General features: G+C 38.7%; 1 protein-coding gene and 1 long non-coding RNA gene across 3 annotated transcripts; both read right to left on the minus strand.

The window, feature by feature from the left end:
* Nucleotides 1–1,996: 1,996 nt before the first annotated feature.
* Nucleotides 1,997–3,196, minus strand: LOC117500517. Its single transcript, XR_004557792.1, has 3 exons — nt 2,796–3,196; nt 2,322–2,363; nt 1,997–2,228 (listed from the first exon to the last, which is right to left on the minus strand). It is a non-coding gene; the product is annotated as an uncharacterized LOC117500517 (long non-coding RNA).
* A 483-nt stretch (nt 3,197–3,679) lies between these two features.
* On the minus strand, nt 3,680–10,905 carry etsrp (ETS1-related protein). Of its 2 annotated transcripts, none has more exons than XM_034153375.1 (8): nt 10,802–10,905; nt 10,089–10,170; nt 8,520–8,606; nt 8,085–8,159; nt 7,859–8,002; nt 7,032–7,292; nt 6,626–6,744; nt 3,680–4,558 (listed from the first exon to the last, which is right to left on the minus strand). In XM_034153375.1, exons 1-8 carry the CDS (start codon nt 10,865–10,867, stop codon nt 4,283–4,285), a joined length of 1,110 nt encoding a protein of 369 aa, XP_034009266.1. In that variant the 5' UTR covers nt 10,868–10,905; the 3' UTR covers nt 3,680–4,282. The 2 variants fall into 2 exon arrangements, with proteins under 2 accessions (XP_034009266.1, XP_034009265.1); XM_034153374.1 differs by having other exon boundaries at nt 8,520–8,639.
* Nucleotides 10,906–13,595: the final 2,690 nt, after the last annotated feature.

The following is a 13,595-nucleotide window of genomic DNA, read 5'->3' on the forward strand; positions in this document are numbered from 1 at the left end:
AGGGAACCATCAGAGGAAGTCTCAGATGCAGGTTGCCTTTTTATTGCTTTACTAATATTACTTAATTCAATCAAAGGGTATTTAGCCCAATATCACACATTATTACATTTGTCTCAGGGGGCTTTACAGAAAAACTACCAAATAAAACCCAGTGAATGGGGGGAAGAAACCTCAGGAAGAGCTGCAGAGTACGGATCCCTCTCCCGGACAGACGTGCAATAGGTGTTGTGTACATTTGAAAGATAACACATTTATAACAGAGACAGTAGTGAATCTATAAGAAGAAGATGAATCCAGGTGGATGTCAAAAATCTTCCAGGATTTATTACACTGTAGTCCAGGGGTGTCCAAACTACGGCCTGGGGCCAAATGCGGCCCGCAGGCCATTTTGAATCGGCCCTTAGCAAATACAAAAAGTATAATGGAATACGGCCCACAAATGAAACTTGTGCTTTTCTTATATTGTTCTTCTTAAATATATATGTACAACTACATTACACAGTAGTATTCATGTGTTAAGACCACTTTTAAAATAAATTCAGTCAATTAAAGTTGGAAACATTTTCTAAAATATCTTAGTTGATAAGAAAAAGCCCAATAACTTAATTACATAACAAGCTTGAAATAGAGCCTTCATATTTCCTCTTATTATAATCACTCTGAGGCTTCTGTTTTAAGGAATGAGCTGCCAACAAGATAAATGAAACCCTCTGGAGAGCTGTGATGTAGGCTGTTTTTTTCTTAAAGCATATTCATGTATCAAGCCTAATTTACCTACATTTTGCTAACTTATAACTTAACTTACGAGGCAATATACCTCTATAAGTGGCCCAGCCCTTCGTATATTTTTCTGTGGCCCTCTGTGAAAAAAGGTTTGGATACCCCTGCTGTAGCCATGTCACTGTGGTCTAGGTCTGCTGAGAAGCTGTATAAGGGGGAATATATCTATCAGATCTATTTTAAATCTTATAAATCATTTTGTAGCAACTGTAAAGTGTAGCCTACCCCTAGATTCCACCGGGTCCGTCTGCGCCGCGTTGCGGTTTTGGTCCGGCCTCCTCCGGTGTCATACCCTACCAGGCGCGTTTCAGAAGCATTTCAGAAGCGGAGCGTCTTGCCTGCCGGCTCGCAGTTTTTGTTGATTTGGGCATATTTCCTGGACAGGCTACTTTGTACAGACAAAGTTAATAATAACTGTAATATTCCAGTTATAAACGACATGAATCAAAGATGTGTTGCTGTATTTTAGTGGTAAAAAAATGCATTCATCATCATAATTATTCTATATATATAATTTACACAGTGCCTGCAAACCGGAGGAGAACGCTGGCATTTCTCCTCCTACTTGAAAGACTACGGAGGGATAGGGTCTGCAAAATTAGTTTGTGTGTGTGTATATATATATATATGCTATATATGCTCTGAACGTTCCACTTCCTGCCTGCCCGACCTTACGTTACGGCTGCGCCGCGACAAAAATAGGATTCGATCCTAATTTTAGAGGAGCCCTGCGCCGAGTCGCTTCTGGGACGCTTCTGAGCCGTAACGCGCCGCGTGTGGTGGAATAGCACCCATTGACTAGAGTGGCCGCGATCGCCGTGAGCACCGCGGCACAACGCGCCGCAGACGGACCCGGTGGAATCTAGTGTTTTAATGATAAGAACAGCCATTCAAACTTTTATTTAAAGGGCATTTTCTGTAATGCAGGCTGCTTTTTAGGGATTTGTTAGAAGTGCATAAATGTGTCAGGCAGGCCTCTTTATAGTCTAGATACATATTATAAGACACCTCCATTTACATGAAGACCTGCTTGTTTTGTAAAAGGTTTAAATGGAAACAATATTGAATACCCATGCCTATACTGAGAGCCACAGTACAAAGCATTAATACGTGTTTCAGTTTCAGTAGCAGGTTACCCTCTTGTGTGGCAATAATCTTGCTGGGCATGATGGGAATAGAAGTACAAAAGATGAGAAATACAGAACAAAACAATGGCTTTGATTTCATTAAAACGTTTAACTTTATTGGGATAAAAATAACATTTGAATGTGCCATGGTTGTTGAAGATATCTCAATTCAGATTGAAGCTTTTGATGTAAATTATTTCGATTTGTTTCCTTCAAACATCCAGCATTCAGGCAGTGAAACATGATCTGAGATGTTGCATTACCACCGATACCCTATAGCCTACCCACTGATTCACTAAGCTCCTGGTCAGGATCTTGCAGCTGTAAGACATTTAAGAACAAATTAAATGTGAATTGTACATCTTTGCCCAATGCTTTACATGTAATAAACCAATTATGGACATGCCAACTTACTGTCAAAAAGAGCAGTCTAATGTTTTCCGGTTGTGTTTCTGACTGTAAACAAATAAGAACAACATTTAGGGTAGGGTACAGACAGACAGATTGCAGAAGGTGTTTTCAATGGAAACCACTAGTCTTGGCCATTCTCAAAGGATTTACGAAATGTCTACATTGTTAAGAGAAATGTAAGATGATTTCAATTGAAACAAGGAAACACTGGCAGGTCGTCAGTTACATAACTTCCAGGAAACTTAACTTATGCAACAGTAACTTACAACACAAGTTAAAGAGCGAGAAAAAACGCGGGCTATTCGAAACAAACAATGGTGTACAACTTTATCTATGCAGAAATATATTGCCTACTATATATTATCGACTATTTGCATTGTGAACTGTCGGTGATTTATCTGACATTTAGGGTTCAATGTTCTGCAGATGATTCGGCTCTGTTCTCATTCTGCATCAAAGACATGAAGCGACACTTACCGAGTTGGTCTGCTTCCTCGTTGCAGCCAATCTCTCTCAACATCTCCGCAGCTACCCCAACAGCTCCAGTCTCCGTGAAAGTGGAAACGAGGACGTTTGTGATCTCTAAGCGGCTTTTACCCTCCACCCTGATCCGTGCAACCCGCGGTCCTTCTTTGCGATGTAAAAGCTCGTCGCGGAAATTGTCAAAGTTACTGCTCGACAGATCCTCGAACATGTCAGCTATAGCCATCTTAATATTTTGAGAAGACATTTCTAAACCTGGTTACTGCGGGAGGGATCTGAAATGTCCTGTTGATTTGAACTTTCCCTCGTTTACCCTGATATAGAAAATAATAACCAGGTTTACTTTAGACGCATTCAGGAAGGAGGCTTTCACTGCCGCTGGTAAATGTCGAAATTATGACTTCTCCGATGTCAATGTCACGAGGAAACACATGTAAACAAGGAAATAGATAGATAGATAGATAGATAGATAGATCGTACTTTATTGATCCCAAATTGGGAAATTGTTTTTGTTACAGCAGCATAAAAGGCATTTTACAATAAAACAAAATATACAAGAATAGAAATAAATAAGTGGTTTGCGAAAACAGATTATAGATAATAATTAAATCAACAGTTTGATTGATATTCAAACAAACGAGATTTAGGAAAATACATAAATACATCAAGAGGGACTGTTTTTGAAAGGAACCCTTTCAAGTGCAAATATGTATTTAAAGAAGAGTAGGCCAACAAATCACAAAGACCCTATTCACATGACAATCATTTGGTATCATGCACTCTAATAATAATAATACTAATAGCATGATACTTACAAAAACCCCTTTGTACTCATGTCATTAAAACAATATAACAAGAAGGGATATACATCTATCAAGTATGAGAAACACACATTGTAGTGTTTTATTGGCAGTATTTACAATATGAATGGAGTAAGACTCTCACACAAATCAATGAGTTTATATACAGTTTATTTACACAAAGCAATCATCCCACAGTCTTTCACAGTGATTATTGCTGAACAGAAACACATAAACTGAGATTATTTTCAGGCAGAGGTAGACATGAGTTTTGCATTTAAAAAAATACATATAAATGCACAAAACTCTACATTGCATGACCATATGAACACTATTTACAATCAATTAGTTCTCAGAAACACATAACATGTTAAGAGTGGCCCCTGATGTTGCAAACAAGTATTAGTGCTTCAAATGCCCCTGGGCTGTTGTTTTTTGGGCTGATATGCTATATTAATGGGTCAGTTTTTGGAACACTTTTGTCTAATATGATCCACTATTTAAGAAAAACTAAAATATTGATTGATTGCATGAATTTGATGAGTTTTTTGATCTTTTTATTCCCTGAAATGCAGCATCTTGGCTCTCTGCATCATCCTCACCCGTACTGCACATCAGCCAGGGCTTGAGGAGGCAGTGTTTACTTCATAGGCTGGTTTAAGTCCTCCTGGCACCCATTCTCTACTGTGACGCCCATGTTTCACTGCTGTGCTCTGACGTAGCTGCAGGTACCCCGGGCCACGACTCTGTGTTCGTCGGCAAAACGTTCAGGCTGGTCAGGACCTCCTGCGCCGTCTTTCCCAGCATGCCCTGTATGTCACAGGCAAAGCGGTAAACGTAGCGTTTGCCCGCTGTCTTGTGGATGATGTTCTTGTGGTAGTAGTAACGCAGGCCACGGCTCAACTTCTCGTAGTTCATTTTGGGTTTGTTCTTGCATTGGCCCCAGCGCTTAGCCACCTGTGGGGTCAACAAAAAACATAGAGTTCAACTTAGTGTCATGCCAATAAAGCTACTTTGTATTGTATTGTCTTTAGTTAAGAAAACAATACATGTTGCAAAGGTGTAGAAGTGCTCAGATCCCATATCAAAGCGACATGATATCAATGTAGAAATACTCCAGTACAATTAAAAGTGCATTTAAAATCCTCCTTAAGTAAAATGTGTGAGAAGTAGTATCAGAAAAATGTAGCCTACCGCAAGTATCAATTATATGTAGGATTTATTGCTGAAGCTGCTCAAGGTGGAACTAGTTTGAACTATTTCAGTGAATGTAATAATATACATTACATTGTAGTTTATTCAAGAGGTTCAAAAGATAATGTGAGGGGTCATGAGATGATTAAAGAGTTACATAACACTACCTGAACATATTTTCCTTGCTTATCTCCAGTGGCTGCAAGGAAGTGCTCGAGGTGACACAGGCTTGCTACTTTCAACCAGAGAGGGCAGCAAAACTCTGCTTTCAGCCACTTACTCTAATACCCCTTTCACACCAACGGTGTTTCAGGGCCGGTTCGGTGCTGGTGCTTGAAAAGCACCGGGTTTTCCTGTTCACACCGCAGCGGAGCAGCGTCATAGCTCCGGAATCCGGTTCGTTTCGAGCACCAAAAAGTTGTCCGTCTAGAAGCAAGAACCGCATACGTCACGCTTACGTCGGAGGGGGGCGAGATTAACCTGAGCTAACACTTAAGGCGAGTACGGCAAATAAAAGTTGTAACAAGCAGTAGTGCTGAGCAAAGTGACTAGAACGCAACCACACACTTGTTAAAAAAAACACACTTTATAAAGTCAGGCAACACTAACCAGGCTTCGTGTGATTCTGTTTATTTGTACCTTACTTTGACCATCCGTTCGCTGTTATTGATCATTGTGGAGAGCAGGCAGACGTTTTGTTTGTTATTATAGCAGCTATCGGATGGAATCAATACATGGGCTGCACAGGTTGTCATGTCCGACTATCACAAGTAGAATCATAATGAAAAATACGTCGGTAAAAAGTGCCTGTAGAAAACTGCTTAGCAAGTTTAGCTTCGGTTGCTATGCTAACATCACCCATGTTATACCAGAGAAACTTTCATAACAGCGTTGTGATGCCAAACAGCGTCAATTCAGACTGACACACATTCACTTAAGGGGAACTGGGGATATGTATCAGCTGCTTGTGTGACAGTCAGACAGTGAATACTTTAGAGCCGTGTGAGCTAACCCGGAGCTAACGGGAGAATACACTCGTGGAAGAGCAGCCGGCCAGCACTGCAGCGGTCGGTAAATGCCGCTGAAACACATTAATAAACAATGAACCACGGCACTCTGGAGAAAAGTATAAGGTTGGAGAAGTCGTTATTTAATTTAATCTGGCTTCGTATGATTAAAAGCAACGCAGTCCCCGGCCCGTTGTTATTGTGAGGTGAGCTCCGGCGTTGGGGAGAAACTCAGCGACGTAAACTGTGACGTCATGACGCAGCAGCGGCAGCACCAGTCGGGCTCTGAGCGGTGTGAAAAGAGCCGGCGCTAAACCGAAGAACCGGTTCTGAACCAGAAAAGCTCTAGCACGGAGCTTGAACCGGAGTTGCGTTGGTGTGAAAGGGGCATTAGTTACTTTAAGTTTAAGGTGACAGGAAAGACTAATCCATTACAGATATTTGTCTTCCTGTATTTGACTTTTCTATAATCTTTTTGTTACAATAAACAATTTGACCTCTCGACCACTAATATTTGTATATACGCCATGTTGAATGTTCACAGGGTATATGTCACAGACTCACTCAGACATTTGAATTGTGCCCTCACAGATTTATTTGTGTAAGGTCCAAAAGGGTTAGAAAGCACTAGTTTAATTCTTAATGCATTTTATGAATTTAAGATGTTTTTGTATGAATAGTCTTAATCTGAAAAGTAAGTATTTATAGTTGTCAACAGCATGTTTAGTAGGCGTACAAGTGTCAAGTAGCATACAATGGAAATACAGCACTTAAGTAAATGTACTGTTTCTTTCCACTACTGCTTTGTAGTACTTTTTCTTACCTCTGCGGGGTCGGACATCTTGAATTCCCAGCCGTCTCCCGTCCAGCAGATGAAGGTACAGCAGGCAGAGTCCAGTAGTAGCTCCAGTAAAAACTGCCACAACTGGATTGGACCAGAACCTGAATTTAAAAAAAAATGTTGTTATCGAGTTAAAATGGCAATGTCGTTTTTATAAACTGTTATAATAAAAGAGTTGAAGAGGTATTGTGATCCTTTACTTGAGCACTCCATGACAAGTATAATTCAAATGTAATTTAAGTGAAGTGCATAACTATTATCAGCAGAATATACTTAAAGCATGTATTACTGATGTCTGGATTATTGATGCATTTAATGGGCAAGTACCATTTCAATGTTGTCAAAGTGGCGCTATTTATTATTTATTTATTAAACATAAATTACAAACCTGGATAAGCTGACATCCCCGTCATCTGGCCCTCCCTGTCCAGTCTCTGAAGGTGAGTGTTTTTGCGTTTGACCACACGGGGACAGTACTGCTCTGAGGACTGAGGGCCGTGGTTTGAGGGGCAGGGGGCCGGGTGTGGGTGAGGTAAGGGGGCTGTGAAGCTGGGGGAAGAGTAATCCGGCCAGAAGGACGACGACTGCCTCTGCCCGTCAGAGTCGTAGAGTTCAGCCGAGTGACACGAGAAGCTGTGATCCGTCTCACCTGAAACACAGAGAAGAAACATATTAGATCAATGCTGGGGTGTTTTTAATAGTTTCATAAAAGTCCCATGAGAAAAACTTAAACTGTTAAAGAACAACAAAATAAATAAGATATAAATATAATAATAAAAAGTATAATATATATAAAGACAAGAAAAAATATAGGAATTGTATTCATCACAAAAGATATTCGATTTCTTCTGAATGATACATTTCCAAGAGTTAAAATACTTATTATAATTATCATATTATTTTTCCATCGTTTTTTTTCTGGATATTTGTAAACAAAAATGATATAGAGTAATTAAAAAAAAATCTATTAATATATAGAAAAATGAATGAACAAATACATGTGAAAATAAATGAAAATATTTCTTTTCTTTTCTTTTCTCTGAATATTTCAATTTTTTGATTTGCTTATTATTTTTATTTGTCTTCACATTTCATTTACTTTCTGTTGTTCTTTTATATATATTTTACACGGATTTTCTTATTATTTTACACATTGTTTTTTTTTTACGTCACTCCTTTCACTCCATATTCTTAAGATCAGGTAAAGTGCCTTACTTTGTGACGTTCCTTTGGCAGTGGGGAAGGGGCTGTGGCTGCCCTCCAGGGCCGGGCTAAACTGTCCATTTTGGGTCACGAGGCTCTGGTACGTCTGAAGAGACTCATGGTAACCAGTTTGGGACTGGCCTACCGTCAGACCATCTACAAATCAAACAGAAAGTTAGTCACAAAGAAATCCCTTTGGAAAAAACAAAAGATAATTACAGTAAGAGTATTAGCTCACCCTGTGGATATGAGGCCCACCAGTTGAACTCGTGGTATGAGTCCAGGTTGAAGAGGGAGGAGTCACTAGGGCTCGCTGAGGGGGGAAAAGCAAACATTTGAAATGGATGCATTATTGTTGATTAAGAACAAAATTATTTATCCCTGGGGAAAGAGGAAACCATAAGCTACCAAGCAGCATATATGAATAATACATTATTATATATACACATTATTGCATCAATCATCATAACCAATTAGAATACCATATGCACTATGCCTATAATGTCTTCTTTAACTAAGATAGGGTTAGACTTTTACGAGTAACAGATTTTCGACACTGTGTATTACTACTTTTACATTTAGAGATACAAATTATACTTCCCCCACTACAGTACATATGAATCATATTAGCAATCATGATATTATTTTGTATCTTGACGGTTGAGACACACACCTTTAATGTCATAAGTGTGAGAAGCTTTTGGTGGGTCAGGGTAGCTGCTCTCTGCGACGTACTGCTGCTGTCCGGGTGTTTTACTGTCTAACAGAAAAGACAGGTCTTCACCAGGGCAGTCTGGAGGTTAAACACAACACACACACATGGAGTCAGTTAGTGATGATGATGATGATGATGGTGGAAGGAATAGAGGCAGTGTTCATGCTTGTGAAAAAGACCACACTAATGGTTTTAATTGACATTAATGCCTTACATTTTACAGAGTTATTTAAGAATTTATCCCTACTGCATTGGCAAGCTAATGGTTTTCATTAGTTTAGCAAGGATATATTCAGTTGCAGAGACTCAAAATAAGTAAATCAGGTTCAACACATTGACGTCTGTTGAATTTCACTTAAAGACATTATGCAGTAGATCAGCTACAAGGAGCTCTACATTTGTAATGCCATACTTTCACATGACCTTTTTCAGGTTGCTTCACATTATTCTTTGTAGTTTGATTTTCTTATAACCAAACTTGTGAGTGCATTGCCAAGTGTACATTTTAGATGTAAAAAAACATAATTTGATGGATTACAGAGGAATACTTTGTCCTGACAACTAAACAACTACTACATTGAAACTCTGAATAAACTCTAAACAGCATGTCCAGAATGTTTTAAGTGTATTCTCTTTTAAAAATGGAACAAACTGAAACCCTAAGTTGCCCTAAGTTGCCCTAAGGTCCTGTAAGCGCTTAAGTGCATTAAAGCTCAGCAAAATAGTTGTTAGAAGAGGAAATATGGAGTGATTTTGTAAGTATGTGGATTTTTATCTGAAGGGTGGATGTTGACGCAAGAATAAGACATTTGTTTACTGTCAAATCAGCACCAGCAGGCACTCAGGTTTATTCAGCTCAAGAGATGGAGGCAGGAGGAAACGAGGGAGGGAGGGGAGAGGAAGAGAGAGGAGGAAACGCCAGCGGAGGGAGGGTGACAGAGTAGTGATGGAGGTCTGGAGAGGGGGGGACTCTAAATCTGTTTGAGGAGGAAGTCTGGAGGAAAGGATTAGGGAAGACAGAGAGGGGAGTGTCACCCTTTCTCTCTATCTTTGCCTACCTCAGCTCATTCAAGCATTATTCACACACACACTCACACACAAACACACACACACACACACACAACCACACACACAACACACACACACACACACAACACACACACACACACACACACACACACACACACACACCACACACACACCACACACACACACACACACACACACACACACACACACACACACACACACACACACACACAACACACACACACACACACACACACAGAACCCCAGTATCCTGATTGTTAGCGGCCCGGGGGTCAAGGTCTCATTGAGAGAGCTCTGACAGATGTGATGATACTCTCTGTGCAAATATTTCCTCTGTCCTTCAGCTGCTCAGGTCCAGAGGAAACAGATTGTGCAGACATTAAAAAAAAAAAAACTGTCTGGGCATCAATGAGAGAATAAACCTTCAGAAGTCATGATGTTCCACCCGTGATGGAGCAAGTGATTCTTTAAACTCACCATAAGATGCAAAGTCGAAGCCAGCGGGCACTTCCTGAGTCCTGAAGTCTTCCGTGTAATATCCAGGCTGGCAAATCTCCATCTGTGTGGAAAGAGTCGAGATTACAACTTTAATCATCATAAAAATCCTCATTGTTGATCAATATCTAAAGGCAGAGACAACATGAAAAGCCTTGCACTTCATATTGATTGAAACAAAAACAGATGTGAATAATTTTCTTTAAATAAGTGATACATCAGGTTGAGCACTTATTCTGTTTGGCTAATTGTCTTTTTGTAATGCATAAATGTACAAATGTAAGCAGGGCAATTAAAAAAAAATTGCTTTATGATCCTGTCGTGGAAAGTCAGACATTTTTTAAGATATTTTACTGGATGGCACTTTTTTTTTCTTGTATTTGACTAACTTTTTGAAGCTGAATTTGTGATTGCATTGCTTTTGTCAATGAATGCACCACCAACGATTATATAAGAGTATTAATTCCATTATTTATAATTGTTTTGTCTAATAATTAATGTATCATAACGTAGTAAAAAAACACCTCATAAAGACAATCATGCTATTGAACCCAATATTTGCCTGTAATAAAGAAGGGATACATCATAAAATATAGCAAGGCTTGACATTGTCATGAATGAAATACACGAGTTTCTATGCTTGATTCAATAAATAAATAATTTGATCTTCTGTGTTATAAATAAATAATACATACCTTTATTTTCAAGTCTTTGCTGTCTGTGTTTCTGTCTCCAGGTTTGGTGATAGTGTCCCAGTACATGTCTCTTTCTCTCCCAGATCCACACACGCTATTCACCGGCTTCAGGGAAACAGAGAGTGGTCAGTCCCGGCCGGACCGGTCCCGTTTTAAACGCGTCGGAGGTGGGAGGGGCTCTGCGTCGTGACCGGGTTTGTTTAATGGAACGTGACGTCAGACGCACCCTCCCAATAGCACAAAGCAACTAAACCTTCATTCATAAAATTCCCCCTGACAAATAAATCATCCGGTAAAATATATGAAATCACGACCAGCTCAAACATTGGAACATATTCAGAAACTGTACTTCAGTAATGATGTCAACATCCACTATAAAAGTGTTCAGGGACAAGTATACCATGCAACAAAAGTGTTAGCAACCAGAAGAAGGCTATCAAATAGGCCAAACTCATACGGCAGCAGAATTGATATGCAGTCATACTATAGGCTATTATTTGATTGCTGATAAAATTACAATGATTGTTTTAGCCTTCCCAGCTCCAACACACTTTATAAAGTACATTTGTAATCGCATTTTAGCCTAGACGTTTTGTACTAAACTTTTAATCTGAAAAATAAAGCACAGTAAAAGGTAATGGCAGGTCTCCCTTGAAAAAGAGATCAATGATCTCAATGGGATTTCACCTGGATAAATAAAGGTTTTGAATTTGAATTTGAATTTGAATGGCATTGCTCAAGTAGATTATACCTAAGTGAAACATAGAGAGGCCTATATTATATAGAAGACAACATCATAAAATGAAGGATGATTTATTGATTACAAAAATATATTTAAAAAGAAAAAGGAAATGAACGACGTTAAAGATGACCTCCACTCTAATAATAATGGTTCATAAATAACAGATAGTTGCAGATCTATGAACACCACATCTCAAAACCCTATAATAAAACATAATGTAAAAGATACAGTAATACACATTGTCACTGCAGCATATGGTTGGTTAGCAAATCAATACGGTTCATTATTTCTCGATACAAATTATTTAACTACTCATACAATAGGAAACCACGTCATTAATCCCACATGGGGAAGTTCACTTAATTAAGTCTGTAGGATTACATTAAAAAAAATCCATAGAAAAATGTAAGAATAAAGAAAACATGGCGGAATAATTGGCAGCCAAAACAACAGTGTTATTTTTATATTCTCTCACTGAATGGCTCTCTGATTGTCTGACAGGCGGGACTCAATAACTGAGCCAATGTTTGGGTGGGGATGAAGTGCAGGCTTTTGAAATCAGAGCAGTCGGTTTCTAATTAGGTGGGAGGAAGAAAGAAAAAATCTCTGTATCTTTAGAAACCATTCGACACAACAATGGCCCGTAATTTTTTTTTTTTAAAACACAAGTACTTGCTGAAGAAAGTCTGAATCACGGCGTGAGTGGCTGCAGCAGATAAGGCCGACCCCAGGGCCTTGTATAAACAAACAACTCACACACACAGACAAATGCGCGCACACACACGCATCTGGAAAAGTGGAGCTGGGTGAAATCGTGCGCGTCGGTGGGAGACGGGAGTCGTGATTGGAGCCCCTCCTCAAGAAAAGGACACAACGGGGGTAAGGTTACACAACACGAGGTGATTAACAACCGTCTGCAGTCAACTATCAGGACTCCACCTGGGGTAACAGGGGGTTAAAATAAACGGTCACGGAGCAATACAAACATCAACAAACTGTGGGAAATTTAAAGAAAAATAAAAGTGGTAATGTAATGTAACTGGAGTATACTGGACGTTTCATGAAAACATGTTTTCGTGAAATAAAGTCTTTGTTCATGCTAAAACTCGATTAAAACACTTACATCTTCCCTTATTGTCAGCACACAATGTTCCTGCATTAGAAACCTAAGTAGGCCTTTGTGTAAGTTGAGCAAAATGAGGTCATTTTAAAATGGTAAAAGTACTCGAGCCCTGTGACAGTATTAGGCCAATACAATTTATTTGATGGATTATTGCTCCTCATGCATTTTTTATTTTACGAATGGATTAATCTGATGATTCCTCCAGTGATTGTTCCATGAGTTTGTGAAACGTATTAAAATAATGACAAATGCCATCACAAAACCCCAAAGTTCCAAATGTTTGGAAATGTTGACTTATCTATAATCATATCTCTTCATATGTTTAGTTTGTAAAGTACATTTGCCGATATGTGTAGTGAAAAGTAAAATACTGTATTTTCCTCTGAAATGTGGTAAGTAAAAAGTACCATGAAAATACTTTTGTAACAGTATCTAAAGTTTGTACTTAACTTCTGTACATTTACTATATTATATTCCATCACTGTCTTTGCCCATATGTTGAAAGTAATGTAGTCTTGATAACTGTATTTAATTGTACTAAAAACTTCAACAAGAATATTGTCTTCACCTCAAAATGTATAAAGTGACTCTTACTTCACAATTATTCAATCAATGAAACAGGAAGTGTAATTAAAAACTGCTTAGTTGCTTTTGCACTTTTTATATCCTATAGACGGGAAGGAATGAATTGCTCTATTTCTGTTCTGATCTTTCTGTTTTTAACAACTTAAATAATTTGATGCTTAAGTACCTGTATTCTGAATTGATATCCTCTTGGTTGATTGTATTTGTTGGAAGACGCTTTGGATAAAATATAAATAAAGTGTAATCTTTGAAGAAGGGAGTTGCCTAACATTTGGTTATTTTCAAGAACATTCATTAAGTTTAAGGCTAGGCTAAAATGTTATCAGGTCCGTCTCAAAACAACA

The sequence above is a fragment of the Trematomus bernacchii genome, unplaced genomic scaffold, assembly GCF_902827165.1.
Source record: "Trematomus bernacchii unplaced genomic scaffold, fTreBer1.1, whole genome shotgun sequence".
NCBI classification, from domain to species: Eukaryota; Metazoa; Chordata; class Actinopteri; order Perciformes; family Nototheniidae; genus Trematomus; species Trematomus bernacchii.

Coding starts and splice junctions, on each gene's coding strand:
- etsrp (XM_034153374.1), bottom strand. CDS start 10,867: ATGTACTGGGACACTATCACCAAACCTGGAGACAGAAACACAGACAGC. Junction 10,171..10,801: donor GCAAAGACTTGAAAATAAAG/GTATGTATTATT, acceptor CTTTCCACACAG/ATGGAGATTTGCCAGCCTGG. Junction 4,559..6,625: donor AGATGTCCGACCCCGCAGAG/GTAAGAAAAAGT, acceptor TTGACCCCACAG/GTGGCTAAGCGCTGGGGCCA.